This window comes from Salmo trutta, chromosome 26, assembly GCF_901001165.1.
Source record: "Salmo trutta chromosome 26, fSalTru1.1, whole genome shotgun sequence".
In the NCBI taxonomy this organism is placed as follows: Eukaryota; Metazoa; Chordata; class Actinopteri; order Salmoniformes; family Salmonidae; genus Salmo; species Salmo trutta.
Window position 1 is genome coordinate 21129799 of NC_042982.1, and position 18315 is coordinate 21148113.

Sequence of the window (18315 nt, forward strand, 5' to 3'; positions counted from 1 at the left end):
CCTCATCATGGCAAAGACACGGAGAAATGCATATGATGCAGCTTTCAAGTTGAAGGCGATTGATCTGGCTGTTGGAAAAGGAAATAGAGCTGCTGCACGGGAGCTTGGTCTTAATGAGTCGATGATAAGACGTTGGAAACAGCAGCGTGAGGAATTGACTCAGTGCAAAAAGACAACTAAAGCTTACTGCTAATTTTTTTTTTGTTACAAGCCGTGTTTCGTTAAAGCCTATTTATTTTTGTTACAAGCCGTGTTTCGTTAAAGCCTATTTATTTTTGTTACAAGCCGTGTTTCGTGAAAGCCTATTTATTTTTGTTACAAGCCGTGCTTCGTTAAAGCCTGTGTAAAGTTAATTTGTTTCAATGTACCGGTAGGCACCTGCGGCTTATAGACATGTGCGGCTTATTTATGTTCAAAATAAATAAAACATTTAAATTCAGTGGGTGCGGCTTATATTCAGGTGCGCTCAATAGTCCGGAAATTACGGTAAGTGGTAGTCACACGTATTTTTACGGGTCCAATCAATAGTATGTTGACAGAATTTGCAAAACAGCTTATCGCCTGACTCATAATAGTCCATTGGGTATTGCTCTGCTCTGAATTTAGGGGTTAGGGTCGAGTTGTTTCTCAAAGTGACAACCAAGTTGTGAGGCGACGTAAGGTTCCACACACGATCGACCCCCCCCCCCTAAAACACCCCAATCGAATACGGAATTATTTCTCTAGGCCTACTCGTCTGTAATTTTACAATTATGAAATCATTTAGGTTACTACAATAATCAGCCAAATTATGGAAAATTCTGCAATATTCCAAGTTTTACAGTTGATTTCATTTTTATTACCAAATTCCGTGATTCCGTCCGCATTTTCCTGATCGCGAAATCATAGGGCCCTACAGTTTGAGCGTTTGTTGCAGCTCGTTCCAGTCGCTAGCTGCAGCGAACTGAAAAGAGGAGCGACCCATGGATGTGTGCTTTGGAGATCTATAACAGAATGTGACTGGCAGAACGGGTGTTATATGTGGAGGATGTGGGCTGCAGTAGATATCTCAGATAGGGGGAAGTGAGGCCTAAGAGGGTTTTATAAATAAGCATCAACCAGTGGGTCTTGCGACAGGTATACAGAGATGACCAGTTTACAGAGGAGTATAGAGTGCAGTGATGTGTCCTATAAGGATCATTGGTGGCAAATCTGATCGCCGAATGGTGAAGAACATCTAGCCGCTCGAGAGCACCCTTACCTGCCAATCTATTAATTATGTCTCCGTAATCTAGCATGGGTAGGATGGTCATCTGAATCAGGGTTAGTTTGGCAGCTGGGGTGAAAAGGAACGATTATGATAGAGGAAACCAAGTCTAGATTTAACTTTAGCCTGCAGCTTTCATATGTGCTGAGAGGAGAGAGGAGGGAGACGAGAGGAGGGAGGGAGAGGAGGGAGCGGGGATGGGGAAGCTGCTGGCTGTGTGTTCTACAAGCAGTGCTCGCTTGCATCAGAACAGCCTGGTACTGTAGCCAAGTGAGGCCAAATTTAGAAAAACAATGTTTATAGAGCTTTTTGGGGGGGGGGGGGTCCTCTGTCTGTTTTGCGAGTCAGTCATTAATTAATGTGTATTCAATTAAAGTAAATATCATTAGTCATCTCTTGATGAGTGAACAGAAACAACATGCAGCTCTTACAGCAGAGCATGGAGCACACATCCCCTTTTACAGGGAGGGAACATACTGTCTGTTACTGTATCTGTGTGTTACTCATCGTGTCCAACCCTGAAAAATTACCTTGGACAACAAACAATAGAAACAAAAAAGGGCAAATTGCTGCACATGGTGCTCCCATTGACAAGTAGGCATATTGTTGCATATTAGTGCATACTGTGTTCCTAAAAACAAACAGGGTGAAACACTCACTCTCTTATCACAGATATCTAATGTTGCCAAAACCACAACAATTTTAACCTTTGGTGCCGATACTGTGTGTTTATGTTGCTCTTTTCTCCTCTGGTGTCTGGAATGTGTGCAAATGGAGACAGGCCCTGTTTTATCTCATCGTGGGCCTGAAGGGTTTAACCAAGGCCATACTTTCTCACCTTGTATCCAGACATGAACGTCCTGACTGCGTGGACCGATGTCATTGGACACCTCACACCTGTACAGTCCAGAGTCATTTCTCTCCAGAGGACGAGTGAAAGTAAAAGTGTTGTTCACTATATCCACACCGTCAGGCATCGGCCCATCCAACCTGTTAAGAAAGGAGATCATATATAAACACAGGGATACAAACATTGCTGGATATTACTAGCCAGCAATGATCACAGTAGTGGTACATCCGAAATGGCACCCTATTCTCATTATAGTGCACTATGTGCCCTGGTCAAAAGTAGCAAACTACATAGGGAATGGGGTACTATTTGTGACACGGTCAGTGTATGGCATGTTGTGGGGTGTAGTGGGTGGGTAAGCTGTTAGCTAGAGGACCCTGACCTGGTCCAGGAGAAGTGGTGGGCAGGTGGGTTGGCTTTGGCTCCACAGTCCAGCTTCACATTGTCCTGACCAACAAACCAGTTCTGGTCATATCCCACCACCGTCACCTCAGGAGCAACTGCAAAAGAAGCACAATCTTATTATAATTATTATTATAATTATTATTTGTTACTTAGCTACTTTGTAATAAAGTAGAATAGGGTACATACCATGTAGGCCTATTGTATAAGATACACTATGATCAGGATCCTTTAATAACACAACTGACCAATAATATTTGTTCTATACAAAACAAGAGATTCATAAAAAATAAAAAAATAAATGCCCTAGTGTGCATTGTACACAATGGCCAATGTGCCCCCTTGTAGTACAGCGATGACAAATTAGCTTTCGCCCCAGGGGGAAAAACGAACAATATAAGAACAAAACAACTGATAATCAAAATGAAAAAGCAGAGGCAAAGGATTCTACAGCACAGGGGTTTTGGTGGATGTGTGAAGCCTAGAAAGCAGAGAGAGAGAGAGAAAGAGAGAGAGAGAGAGAGAGAGAGAGAGGCTACATCAGACAGGTCAGAGTGGGGAGATATAGGGGTAATAATCAATCCACTCTCTCCAGCAGCTCCCCACCAGAAACAAACAGAACAGAGAGAAGCCTATCAGAGGTATTACAGATGCCACTGACTGTACTGTAATAAATGTAGTAAACAATGACTCTGGTATCCAATTTCCCCTTTTTGACTTCTCTGAAGAGTGAGCAGGCAGAAACGTATTACAGTACAAAGCCGGGCAGGGAACAAGACGTTATGAATGCGTCATGTTGACCTTTGCACTTTGTTTGTGGAGAAATTGTGCTTCTATGGCACTTAAAATCCCCTGCCTCTGCATTTGACATGATTTATTGAGTTCCAAAGCCTTTCTCTTCCTGTATTAACCTCGCCTTTCTGCATCTCCACCCTTCTGCACCCACCTCCCCCCACCTCTCTTCCCCCTGCTGCTGCTGAGGCTTGATCAATATTTCATAAAACGCCTTCATTAACCTGCACTCACATAGTCCAAACAGATACTATACACTATTCATCAGTTCAGGTTGCCAAGGAAGCATGCATCAATGATTATAAAATTAAGATGACTCTTTAATGGCCCTTTTATGAGGAAGAGGGAAGATGGGGAGTCGGTCCGGTCTCTGAGCATACTGCACTGTAAAACAGGCTATCGACATGACAGGTTATAGATCAGATACAGACAGCAGCCCTTCACTGATACATGTGGCAGTTGTCTAAATCTTTATGTAGTCAGAGAGCGCATGCTGAAACATGAGCAGCAGCTGTCTCTGAGACAAGACAAATCATCTACCATAAAGCCCACCTATCAGCACAGCAACCCCTCTCAAACAGAACAGAAAGATAGGGCGCTACCCCTCTACTTGTCATAGTGGCACACAGCTCTATGTACAGTGCATTCAGAAAGAATTCAGACCCCTTGACTTTTTCCACATTTTGATACGTTACAGCCTTATTCTAAAATTGATTAAATATTTTTTCCCCCTCATCAACACACAATACCCTATAATGACAAGGGAAAAACACGTTCAGACGTTTTTGCAAATGTATATAAAAAAAAATAAAAATAACACATTTACTTAAGCACCTTTGGCGGCGATTACAGACTCGAGTCTTCTTGGGTATGACGCTACAAGCTTGGCACACCTGTATTTGGGGAGTTTCTCCCATTCTTCTCTGCAGATCCTCTCAAGCTCTGTCAGGATGGATGGGGAGTGTCGCTGCACAGCTATTTTCAGGTCTCTTCAAAGATGTTAGATCGGGTTCAAGTCCGGGCTCTGGCTGGGCCACTCAAGGACATTCAGATGCTTTTCCCGAAGCCACTCCTGCGTTGTCTTGGCTGTGTGCTTAGGTTTGTTGTCCTGTTGGAAGGTGAACCTTCGCCACAGTCTGAGGTCCTGGAGCAGGTTTTCATCAAAGATCTTTCTGTACTTTACTCTGTTCATATTTTCCTATATCCTGACCAATCTCCCAGTCCCTGCCGCTGAAAAACATCCCTACAGCATGATGCTGCCACCACCATCCTTCACATTAGGGATGGTGCCAGGTTTTCTCCAGACATGACGCTTGGCATTCAGGCCAAAGAGTTCAACCCTGGTTTCAACAGACCAGAGAATCTTGTTTCTTATGGTCTGAGTCCTTTAGGCGCCTTTTGGCAAACTCCAAGCTGGCTGTCATGTGCCTTTTACTGAGCAGCGCCTTTCATCTGGCCACTCTACCATAAAGGCCTGATTGGTGGAGTGCTGCAGAGATGGTTGTCCTTCTGGAAGGTTCTCCCATCTCCACAGAGGAACTATGGAGATCTGTCAGAGTGACCATTGGGTTCTTGGTCACATCCCTGACCAAGGCCCTTCTCCCCCGATTGCTCAGTTTGGCCGGGCAGCCAGCACTAAGAAGAGTCTTGGTGGTTCCAAACTTCATCCATTTAAGAATGATGGAGGCCACTGTCTTCTTTGGGACCTTCAACGCTGCAGAAATGTTTTGGTATCCTACCCCAGATCTATGCCTAGACACAATCTTGTCTCGGGGCTCTACAGACAATTCCTTCGACCTCATGGCTTGGTTTTTGCTCAGACATGCACTATGAACTGTAGGACCTTATATAGACAGATGTGTGCCTTTCCAAATCGTCCAGTCAATTGAACTTACCACAGGTGAACTCCAATTAAGTTGTAGAAACATCTCAAGGATGATCAATGGAAACAAGATGCACCTGAGCTCACTTTCGAGTCTCATTGCAAAGGGTCTGATAATACTTATGTAAATATGATAATACATTTGCTAAAATGTCTAAAAACATGTTTTCGCTTTGTCATTATGGGGTATTGTGTGTAGATTGATGAGGGACATTTTTTATTTAATCAATTTTAGAATAAGGCTGTAATGGTAACAAAATGTGGAAAAAGTCAAGGGGTCTGAATACTTTCCGAATGCACTGTACTAATCACGTAACAGGTGATCTAATTGTTCCATTTCAATGACCCTACTGCTCTGCTGTCCTGTCCGCCTGGTCCCCCCAAACACCGTCATTGTAAATACAAATTTGATCTCAACTGACTTGCCTAGTTAAATAAAGGTTAAATAAAAGAAATGTAAAACACTCACACTGCACATTGAGCACGTAGGGTATCCTGAACTCAGTCTGCAGGGCTGGGTGGCGCACCACGCAGGTGAGCGTGTGGCCCTGGGAGTGTCTCCGTGGCTCCAACACGTAGCGCACCTGGGTGGTGGAGGCGACATGTTGTTAGACGTGTAAATATTTAAGCATGTTTAAAGAGTGTTTGTGTGAGCTTTGCATGCCTGCTTCATGATCTATATACAGTACCAGTCAAAAGTTTGGACACACTTACTCATTCAAGGGTTTTTCTTTATTTTCACTATTTTCTACATTGTAGAATAATAGTGAAGACGTCAAAACTATGAAATAACACATATGGAATCATGTAGTAACCAAAAAATTGTTAAACAAATCAAAATATATTTTAGATTTTAGATTCTTCAAAGTAGCCACCCTTTGCACACTCTTGGTATTCTCTCAACCAGCTTTACCTGGAACGCTTTTCCAACAGTCTTGAAGGAGTTCCCACATATGCTGAGCACTTGTTGTCTGCTTTTCCTTCACTATGCGGTCCAACTCATCCCAAACCATCTTAATCGGGTTGAGGTCGGGTGATTGTGAAGGCCAGGTCATCTGATGCAGCACTGCATCACTGTCCTTCTTGGTCAAATAGCCCTTACACAGCCTGGAGGTGTGTTTTGGGTCATTGTCCTGTTGGAAAACAAATGATAGTCCCACTAAGCGCAAACCAGATGAGATGGTGTGTTGACGCAGAATGCTGTGGTAGGCATGCTGGTTAAGTGTGCCTTGAATTCTAAATAAATCATTGACAGTGTCACCAGGGAAGCACCCCCACACCATCACACCTCTTCCTCCATGTCTCATGGTGGGAATCACACAAGGGGAGATCATCCGTTCACCTACTCTGCGTCTCAGAAAGACATGGCGATTGGAACCAAAAATCTCACATTTGGACTCATCAGACCAATGGACAGATTTCCACTGGTCTTATGTCTATTGCTTGTGTTTCTTGGCCCAAGCAAGTCTCCTCTTCGTATTGGTGTCCTTTAGTAGTGGTTTCTTTGTAGCAATTTGACCATGAAGGCCTGATTTATGCAGTCTCCTCTGAACAGTTGATGTTGAGATGTGTATTTTACTTGAACTCTGTGAAGCATTTATTTTGGCTGCAATTTCTGAGGCTGGTAACTCATGAACTTATGGATCTTAACTCTGGATCTTCCTTTCCTGTGGCGGTCCTCATGAGAGCCAATTTCATCATAGAGCTTGATGGTTTTTGCGACTGCACTTGAAGAAACGTTTAAAGTTCTTGAAATTTTCCGCATTGACTGACCTTCATGTCTTAACTCTTGTGTTGTCTTAAGGGTCTTAAGAGAAAACCCCTTAAATGATAATTTTTCAACTTGAAATTTGATGATGTTTCCTAGAGTGACCCCAACATTAGAAAAAGTGAAAATTCGCCTTTGTTCATATTTCCATGAAAGCTGTACACCACCAGGGTACAAAGATTGTCTTAAGGTTATAAAATAATTTACACACCACAAAAACCACAAAGACACACACACACACACACACACACACACACACACACACACACACACACACACACACACACAGAGAAATTTAGATTATGTGCGCTACTGATTGAACTCAGACAAAACTCTAACTTTCTTGTGCATGTGCAGCATCTCCGTCAATGACCCCACACATGACTCAAGTTCACAGACAAAATAAACAAAATTTCAGACAAAATAAACATTTCTTGAAAGCATTGTTTACTTATGGGGAATGCAGTCAGAGGCTATAAAGGTGCTGCAGATGACAGTCCCCCCAGTTCTCTCTTTGCTGAAGCCATGAGTGCACATCTCAGTGCCCAACAGGTCGTAGATCAGATTTTTTATAACATTTTTTTGTCCAGGTGGAACAAGAGAACAATGATTTAGAAGAGGAGGAGGTATCTAAAGAAGAAGATGGGGAAGAATACAACCCAGAGCACGATGCATCATCTTTAGATGAAGAAAAATCCCCCAAGCTGAAAGAGAGACACTTTTGTCATAGAACAGCAAAATAACATGTTTTGCTGCAAAATAACAGCAAAACATAACATTGCAACACATGTCATAAGGATGACCACAAGGCCCACAAGACATGCAGTTGCCCATGCCCAGGACATCGCCTCAACATTCTACATGTTCATCACACCAGCCATCGAAAAAATCATCCTGGAGACAACTGGAAAAGGATGGATGAGATTGACCTGCGTGCCTACATAGGGCTGCTAGTCTTAGCGGGTGTGTATAGGTCCCGAGGCGAGGCTACATGTAGTCTCTGGGATGCAGAGAGTGGAAGGGCAATTTTCCATGCCACAATGCCACTGAAAGTCTACCACACTTTCTCAAGAATGCTACGATTTGATACCCGTGAGTCAAGACATGCAAGACGTGTGAGAGACAAACTGGCGGCCATAAGAGAGGTCTGGGAGAAGTGGGTGGAGCGTCTGCCATACCTCTACAACCCTGGGCCTGAAGTAACAGTGGATGAGCAACTGGTCCCATTCAGAGGTACATTTTTATTTTAATATCTGTAATGTAAGTGATTTTCAATGTTAATTGTATTATGCATTGCTGTAATATCATTTATTTATATGATTGTTTTCTGTGACACTAATACTAATTACTGATAGTAATCTCTTTTGTCAAAAGGTCGCTGTCCTTTCCGGCAGTATATGCCCAGAAAGCCAGCAAAGTATCACATCAAGATATGGGTGGCCTGTGATGCACAATCCAGCTACCCTTGGGAGATGCAAGTCTACACAGGGAAGCCGACCAGTGGAGGCCCGGAGAAGAACCAGGGGATGTGGGTTGTGCTTGATGTGACCGATGGACTGAAGGGGCACAATGTCATGTGTAACAATTTCTTCACCTCTTATGAGCTCAGCCAGCAGCTCCTGAAGAGGAAGATCACCATGGTTTGCACAGTTAGAAAGAACAATCCTGAGCTCCCCCCTGCACTCCTCGCAAAACAAGGGGGAGAGAGGCCTTCTCATCAAAGTTTGCCTTCACCCCCACCACCACTCCAGTTTCTTATCTCCCAAAGAGGAACAAGAATGTGGTCCTCCTGAGTACACTGCACAAAACGGCTGAGATGATGTGATCGTGAGGACAGGAAGCCAGCCATCATCCTGGACTACAACCACAACAAAGGAGGCGTGGACAACCTGGACAAGGTGATTGTAACTTACACCTGCAGGAGGATGACTGCCCGCTGGCCCCTGGTCATCTTCCATAACATCATTGATGTGTAAATGCCTTCGTGATATTGAACAAGATCAACCCTACCTGGATGCCTGATAAGCGGAACAAGAGGAGGGTGTTCCTGCAGCAGCTGGGAAAGGCACTTGAAACCCCACACATTCAAAGAAGGGAGCGCCTCCCCCGCACAGCAGCCTCTGCAGCGCTTGTGAAAGCTGTTCAGGGGGCTGACTCTTGTCCTCCTCTTGCAGCTGGGGCAGGCAAGAGGAGGAGATGCCAATTCTTCCCCCCAAAGAAGGACTGTAAAACAAATACTATGTGCTGCACATGTGAGAAATACATCTGCAAAGTCCATGCACACACACTTGCATACTGTCCTACATGTGCTAATTACAGTTTATTGATTTATGTTCTTCACGTTTTTGTTTTGTATCTATTATCTTATTTTATTCTTATTTATTGTTGTTGTTTATACACCTTGTGGGTGGGGGCAATGGTTCAAAAAATGGGAGAAGACTAGTATTTTGTAGTTGAATTCCTCATTGTACAGTATATAAGAATATATCACTATGTTGCCAAAATTTCAAGACTGTTATTATTTCCCTTCAATAAAATGCATTCAAAACTACTTTCTGCACATTTCTGCTACTTTCTTAGCCTATACAAGTGCGATCTCTTGCTAAAAAAAAGTATGTTTACACCGAGGCAGTACCTTTAGCAATGATAATAATAAACCTCTACTTTAGTAAAGAAAACAATTATGACAGGTGTGTTGTAATAAAAACGAGTGGTGTCCACTGATTAAATGCAATCTTTCGGCATTGTGAAGAGGGAAAACCCAGATATTCACAACGTTTGTGATGAATGAAGACTATACAATGTTAAAGTAATGATAGACTGTCGTTTCTCTTTGCTTATTTGAGCTGTTCTTGCCATAATATGGACTTGGTCTTTTACCAAATAGGGCTATCTTCTGTATACCACCCCTACCTTGTCACAACTAGGGCTGCTGCGGTGACCGTATTACCGCCACGCCGGCAGTCACGAGTTATGAAGGCAGTCAAATTCCACATGACCGTTTAGTCATGGTAATTAAGCTTCTCCAAGCTCTGATGCTGCTGCTGGTCATTAGTAGTCTACCAAACATACTAACTGCCTGGTACTCAGCACTCTTTTGTCCCACTAATTACTCTGACATCAAATGTATCTGAAAATCTAATCAAACCCTTCATGAGAGCCCACGAGCTCATGTTGCTTAACATTTCTTTAGGCTATGCAATTGTGGGAGATGGCCGCTATTAAAAAGAGGAGGATCCCCTCAGCTTTCTATAGGCTAGGCCTACTATATTTACTTCTCAACTTTCCTAATATTAAGCACATTGCTTATATTTACAACAGGAGTATAGCCTACCTGGCTGGCATGAAAATAAACCACAGGAAAAGCGTCCTCCATTCGCTATTTAAGTGCATAGATGACATGTCTTTTTTCCCGGGTGCCCCTGTTTTGGTACAGGTGCATGATAATGGTCCATTCTAAATCAAAACAAATGTCACACATATATTATTTTGTATATGTAAAGACAAGATTAAATCAAGAATAGTCTGATATTAATATTAGCCTATCACTTGTGAATTATATATTATCACTTGTGAATGATGCCCAGCATAAGAAACAATGCCTTTTTTTTGCGACTTGTTCGAGTGATAGTCACACACCTCATGTAGCCTAGCCCATAGGCCTATTTGTTTTAATAAGGTTTGTATCACAACTAAAGTGGCCAAATAACTTCTTAAAATTAAGCACATTAATCCGCTTTACAACTGGCATATATAACCAGCGTGTGAGTTTCAAGTTTGGGGAAGACCATTTTCATAATAAAGATTGCATAATACATAATTGCGCTAATGAAACATTTGTGCTTATAGCCTTCTATAATGTGTGCATTGCTGTGCGTATAATGTGAAGAAATAGCCTAATAGTTTATCAACATTTTAAGCTAAAAATTCTGATCTGTTGCGTCAGCCACATTGCGCAAAAAAGTTTTGGGGATGCTAGTGGTTGTATTCATTTGGGATCTATCACATCCCACTGTCCCAGACTATGTTTGGAATATTTATTTCTTGCACAGAATAGAATAGGTCGACTTTTGTATTATGGGGGAGAGTAGACTGACATAGGCTAGTGCTTTAGCTGTTCGTTAGGCCTACTCATCTTGTGGACACTTCTTCCAATATCTTCAATATGGACCTCGGAATTGGATAAGAAAGCACACAGTTGTGTCCCCGATGTGTCTGTCTTCACTTGTAGCCTGTGAGAAAGACCCGATCACGTGACGGAGAGCTGTGTGAGTGATAGACGCTTCGGATTGCACAGCACACTCAGGGAGAAGGGCACAACGCAGCACTCAGGGCCGCAAAAGGCATGGATTGTTTTAGGGTGCATTACAGCCACTAAGGGGATGCCGCCGTGAAATTCGAGGCATTATCAAGTGGTTGTCAAATTATGAATGAGAGACTATTGGAGTGTGTACAGCCTGCGCAAAAAAAACAAAGTAGAGCTCATGCCTTTCAAGTAACGTTTTTCAAATCACCATTAGTCTCACCATGCAGCTTTACAATGTATAAAAAATCTACACATATAGCCCAACCTTTGTAGAATAACTAAAGTTACATGAATAACTCTAAATTAAGCATATAGGAGTACCTATTTCCTTGTTAACTACTCAACACAGAATAGCCGCACGTGCACACTCCCTCAAATAATTAGGAAAAAATATTTCTATCAATTGTATTCTTCATACTATAAAATAATGCCACGGAATTATAAGCAACTCTTGTCTGCTAAATGAACTAGTGTAGCCCACAGCCATTTGGCATAGCCACATCAGGACCTAGCATAAGGACAACTCAGAGTATGCTATTCTTTTCTTCTGAAATAGACTACATTTTCTTCATATCATGCTTCTTTAGAACTATCTAAAATAAATAATGGGTTTATTGTGAGGGTGTAGGCTATACTACATAGATTTATTCGACTTTTTAAAATGGCTTGTAGGCGTGGAAGCCAGGAGAAGCTAAATGTGTGTCACGTCCTGACCAGTAAAAGGGGTTATTTGTTATTGTAGTTTGGTCAGGGCGTGGCAGGGGGTGTTTGTTTAGAGTGTTTCAGGGTTTGTTGGGCTATGTTCTTTGTTAGTCTATTTCTATGTTAGTTCTAGTATGTCTATTTCTATGTGGTGTTTATTGGGTTGACCTTCAATTGGAAGCAGCTGCTCCTCGTTGCTTCTAATTGAAGGTCCTATTTAAGAGGGGTGTTTTTTTCTATGGGATTTGTGGGTAGTTATTTCCTGTTTTGTGTTTGTGCACCTGATGGGACTGTTTAGTGTCGTTTTCTTGTTTTTGTATACGTGTTTCTTTTGTTTTCCTTCTTTAATAAAATAAGAAGATGAGTTTACACGTTCCCGCTGCGTTTTGGTCTAATCCCTACGACACCCGTGACAATGTGTTTATGTTAATTAACGCTCAATTACCGTGAGGCCGACAGTTATTTGCTTGACAATCACAGACTGACAATTTCGCGACCGCCACAGCCCTAGTCACAACACAACTGATTGGCTCAAACGCATTAAGAAGGAAAGAAATTCCACAAATTAACTTTTCACAAGGCACACCTGTTAATTGAAATGCATTCCAGATGACTACCTTGTGAATCTGGTTGAGAGAATGCCAAGAGTGTGCAAATCTGTCATCAAGGCAAAGGGTGGCTACTTTGAAGAATCTTAACACTTTTGTTTTGGTTACTACATGATTCCATAAGTGTTATTTCATAGTTATGATGTCTTCACTATTATTCTACAATGTAGAAAAAACTCTGGAATGAGTAGGTGTGTCCACACCTTTGACTGGTACTGTACATATACTGTATATACACCCCATGAGGAGGTTGATTGTGTGTGAGACCATGGCTGTGTCCCAAATGGCACCCTATTCCCTTTATATTTTGCACTACTTTTGACCAGGGCCCAAGGGCAAAACTGACCAAAACTGGCCTTAGTCAAAAGTAGTGCACTATGTAGGGAATAAGTTGCCGTTTGAAACACGGTACTGTGGTGTAATGTCAAAGCAGTAGCTCTGTTCTGTTTGTACCTGCGTGGTGGAGGTGCCGTTGGGCTCGTCCTGCGTTTGGACCTCAGAGCGGCCAAACAGCTCAGTCTCCCAGGACACCTCGGCTGCAGGCCGGCCGCGCTCTGCTATGCAGGTGGCCGCCACCGATTCATTACCACCATCCACCAGGGCCATAGAGCCGGCAGAGACGTAGACCTTGGGCTCCACTAGGGGAGAGAGAGATAAGATTATAAAACTATAATGTTCCCAATGAGGCAATTCATTTAGCGGCATAGAAAATATACTGTACATACAGACAAAAAACATTGAGAGAGAGAGAAAGAGAGAGAGAGAGAGAGAGAGAGAGAGATGGAGTGGGAGAGAGAGGAAAAGGGGCTCGCGAAGAGATGACAAAACAGAATAGATTACAAAATGAGTATTGATATTTTGTATATGAAGATGAATAAATAATGCGCATCATAAAACAGGGACGAGGATATGGACAGAGGAGGAAGTGGCCACGGGACACTCATACACTCTGCTGCCAGACACAGTAGATTGATTTCCTGCATTTCACAGATATCTATTAAAAATTGATGAGCCAAGCAATCTGATACTATAAGAGCACTTTGGAGGGAACTCAACTCTTTTTTATTGTTATTGTGCTGGAGATGGAGACGTCTGTGAGAGATGTTTCTGTGTTTGTGAAAGGAATATTACTATGCAGCATCGACCAAGACATTTCCATTAGAGTGACTTTTGGAGCATCTCCATGAAGCAGTTTGAATTATATTCTCTTCCTACTAAACCAAAACAGTGGATTTTGTGTTGTAAATGCTGTACTTTCAAACTGCTCCTACTACTCATGGCTTGCTAATACGGTTCATAATGACTTAGAAAAACAGTTTAACACAGAGCAATGTCAGACATAATACTCCGTGCTGTTGTGTGTGTCTGTGTTTCATTGTGTGGTGTCCAGTCCTGAACTGGGGAGTTGGGTTGCTGTTAATGTGTGCTGCTATTCAGTGCTTTAGAGCTAGGGTTATGTTACACTGGCTTCCTGTGAGGATGCTGAGTTACTGTGGGTTGAGACATCAGTCCTGACACAGATTTCTCTCAATAGAGCAGCATAAACAGATCCATGTGAACAGACAGTGACCGCTGTAACATAGCACTCTACCTGTTTCACAGAGCACTACTTCACTGTTCTAGTGCACCGACAGACATAATAATAAAGATACAAATAATTCATATTTATCCCGAGAGTCCAAGCAAATACCGCAAAGAAATACCGCAAAAAATCAGAAGTGCCCATTTAAAGGGTTTAAAACCAAGATATGGTCACTATGCCAAGGTTCTCCTCAAATAAGAGCAAATGAAACTGATATTTAGTAACTATCTTTGATCAGCAATGACATTGTTGTGAATTGCAAAACAGGCCGTCCATAAATTCAGAGCGTTATCATGTTCCTCAATTAATTGAGCGCATTTCACAGAGCACACCCAGAGTATAGCGTTGTTGAATCATACAAACTTTGTGACATTTAGGCAAACAAAAGTCAAATGACCAAATTTGCTAAATTTGCTAGATAACCTCCTTTTAACGAATGACGGAATATCTCCTATATTTGGCAAAATCTAGTTGATGATTATACAGATAGCAGATCAGCACATGAATAACGGGGAGATGAAGAGTGGAAATATTTTCAACATCAAGGTACGTATCTTAACAGGGACCAGCTCTTGTTTTAAAATATCGATATCTACTCTCATATCGTTTGTTGATAACACATTCTCTACCGAAGCGCTCACTTGGCTAGCAAGTACGAGACTGCGCAGAGAAGAGGGGGAAACGTTAAAGCGGTATTTTGACATGCATAGGAGAAAGACGTGCTTTGATAATGCAACCTACAGAATACAGAATAAAGTTAGGAATTTTCATGCGAGACAGGAGTCAGGATTTTTCAGTAGGATTAGGACTGGATAGGAAAATAGCCTAGGCTCTAGGACAGGAGAAGATAGACCTTTCCCTCATTCCTCTCTGAATTGTTAACAGGCTTCATGTCTGTGACAGAGATGCCTATGTAGTGAATTGTGCCTAGGCCTACTAAATTTGTGACTGTCTGAAGAGTCACAATGACTGCTCAAAGAGACACAAATTATTTTATAGGATATACTGTAGGCGTTTGCTGTAGGGTTTATTAACTGCGTTCGCGTCTGCAGTCCAGCAATGCCAATTATGCGTGCTTTGAATTTATAGCGACTTTGTGTTAAGTAAATACGCTAGACTAAAGGCTTTCATGCGTCAACCTGTTTGGATAATGTGCAATTCAATTTTTTTGCTAATCTGATGCTGCGCATGTTGTGTATTTTGTGGAATTGCATTAGCACAATTCCACAGGTTCAGGAGAGGGAGAGAGGCTAGAAAGCACTACTCCACTTCACAAATTGTCTCTAGTGTTTAAATCTATGATTCAGGGAGCTGTAAGGCTTCCTTCCTTTTCCATCATTACTCATCTGAATTTCTTGCCTGGCTACCCAGATTCCTTGCTCCGGGCAACCGCTACGCCACACCCATGGACGTTAGTTTCTTCTCTGCAAGGAGTCTGGATCTGAGTACCTCCCCGACCCTTCACCGAACGCAAACACATTTGGGACAGTCTGATTGGTCCACAAACCAATGGGTTGGGCCAGAGCCAGAACACACTTGGGTAAAGCAGTGGTTTGAAAATTTGGCATTGGCTTTGATACTCCGATTGGTTAGAGACAACTTTATTTTGTACAACGCCCCTCCTGCCCCTTGTCACCATAAACAACTACAATGAATGACAGAGCAGCAGAATAATTTAGTGTCAGTTGTCAGGCTACTGAATCTCCCCTACCCTGCTCTCTCTCTTTGCCATGTCCATTTCTCCTTCCCCCTCTCTTTCTCTCTGTCCGTGGTCTCCTTCTCTCCTTGCAGAGGGCACGGCACTAACAGCTGCTGGACTTCATTTCACAGTGACAGTGTGGCATGTGGGGCACACATACAGGATCCTCCAGACAAGGCCATCGCCCCCAGACATCTGCCGTACCCCTCCTCACAGTGGAACGACACCCCAGAGACTCCCTCATCTAAAAATATACCTGTGTCTCCTACGCCCGGGCATCACGCAGCCATCTCAGTCAACCTGCTCACATTGTGCCCCACACCCTCATCTAATCAACACTCCCCCCTCCCCACCCCACTCACTGACCGTGCACAGTAGCTCTGTTGTGTTAAGGGGGCATCCTGGCACCCCATAGCCCACCCTCCTATCCCCTTCCCTCCAGTGTAACCAAATCAGGGGTACGTGCTAATTTGGAGAGGCTGTCGGGGAGGGAGGGGGTTCAGATCTATCTTGTTGAGTGCAGAGGGTAATGATTTTCCTTCAGACAGGCAGAGAGCAGGCAGTGGGAGCCGTGTTGGTCCTGTCCCACCCACACACTGCCCAGTTCCGCTATGCTCCCATGAACGTGTAGGGCTGGGAGGTATATCTTATTTTACGATATACTGGTATTGATGCACAAACCAGTTTGGGTTTTTACTTTACCTTCTATAACGGCATTTGAATGTTTGGTTTGTTAAATGTGATACAATGTATAACATACATTTTTATAGTTTACTTCGCTTCTTGAGTCATCTTTCTCCACTCTCTCTCCATGCCGCTTTCCACACAGACCTAGCCCTGCCCCGTCACTCAAGGAGCGCATTTGTTGTTCCTCGGACACGAGACAGACACTTGCGTTCAGTCTGCATGGTCAATGCAGCACTATGCAGTTTTCACTTTGCTTCTTAATATAAATCCACTAGCGTTATATAATTACACTATTTGTTTGTGTTTCTTACATATGCAAACAGCTAGATTGTATTTTCTTAGCAAGTTGGGCCGAAATCTTGTTAGCCACTAATGCTAATCGCTAGTTAGTTGTTTAGCTAGCTAATAAATGTAATGAGTCAGAGCAAACATGAGTAGTGATACAGCCTGATAATACCAGTGATGGTTTTAGACCTAACTCAGCATGTTGTTTGTGCAGCAAATGGTCCACCCACACAGACAGTGTGGTGAAGAAGGCTCCTTCTTCACCACCTGCTAACCATGTGTAACCATGTGTATGTGACCAATAACATTTGATTTGATAAATCAAAGAGGAATACGCAAAGCATGAATATGTTAGCTACATGAAGTAGCTGTAACCAAATCAGGGGGACGTGCAATTTCATTTTCTTTAGATTGAGTTTACCACCCACTTTGGGCTGCATGGAGTAGCTAAGAGAAAACATTAAATGTAGCCAAAGATTATAGGGTTCCTAACCTGTCACAATAACTCCTCCCTGGCATTTTCATTCATTGTCATGTCAAACAACACTATTCAAAGTGCCCACTACTATATTAGAACTATAGAATTAGAATAATCATTCTATTTCCATGATTCCAACAGTTCACCGAAGTGTTTTGCTCTAAATCGCAAGTCAAATCGCAATTGCAATATTTGGTTAAAATTAAGGACTAGATTGTTAGATTGCCCATATCGTGCAGCTCTACATGGAAGTGTGGAAATTATGTCAAATTAGTGCAGGAAATGCAGAAATGAAATGAAAATGCTGCAAATTATTTTTGGTTGAACTGAATAGTATGAAACAATCAGAATGGAGAAAGACCCAATGAAATCACTTAGAATGTATGTGCTTCCCCCCTAGGGTCACACACTACTCAAAGCAAATGTAGATATTTTGTTATTCAAAAACATTTAAAAAATGTATACCGTGATATGATATTTTGGCCATATCGACCAGCCCGATCAGAGCGCAGCTGACAAAGCCAGCCAACCAGGACTACAGTTCAACTGTAAGGCCAGTGGTCAAAACATGCAGTAGCTCCAAAGTTTTGACATATCAATCAGTACACTTAAAAATAATTACAATTATCACCAATCTCTGCATTTATGGGGCTCATTGGATGATCAAGTAAATCATAGAGAATGGATATTTTGATTATCTAATGAAACACCTTCTAACAATAAAACATAAAAATGTAATTTGACCCTCAACAATTGAACAAGTCTTGCCATGGCACTGCACTGCTGCGAGGTTATGTTCTCTTAAGTTTTTATGACTCAGCTGAAAAGAGAAGATGTTATTGCTCCACATCAAATGCATGTCATGGACAGTAAAACATGGCTATCAGTGAGTCATACAGAGAGATCTAGGTCTGAGTAGAAGGCCGCTTATGGTTTGATGATACAATAACTCAGAAAGTTAAAGTGGAGCTCGGCCAGACTGTGGAGTTTGCCGCAATGTCAGGCCTAGTATCATCAGTTGACATCTT

The 18315-nt window shown here is 42.4% G+C and overlaps 1 protein-coding gene across 1 annotated transcript in view; it reads right to left on the reverse strand.

Moving 5' to 3' along the window:
- LOC115163396 (nectin-3-like protein) overlaps nt 1-18315 on the reverse strand; it is a 62170-nt gene that overhangs the window by 3109 nt on the left and 40746 nt on the right. Inside the window, exons 3-6 of the mRNA XM_029715229.1 lie at nt 13010-13194; nt 5642-5756; nt 2479-2596; nt 2085-2236 (exon numbers count right to left, since the gene is read on the reverse strand). Coding sequence (XP_029571089.1) covers nt 2085-2236; nt 2479-2596; nt 5642-5756; nt 13010-13194 — 570 coding nt within the window. The remainder of the gene's footprint in view (nt 1-2084; nt 2237-2478; nt 2597-5641; nt 5757-13009; nt 13195-18315) is intronic.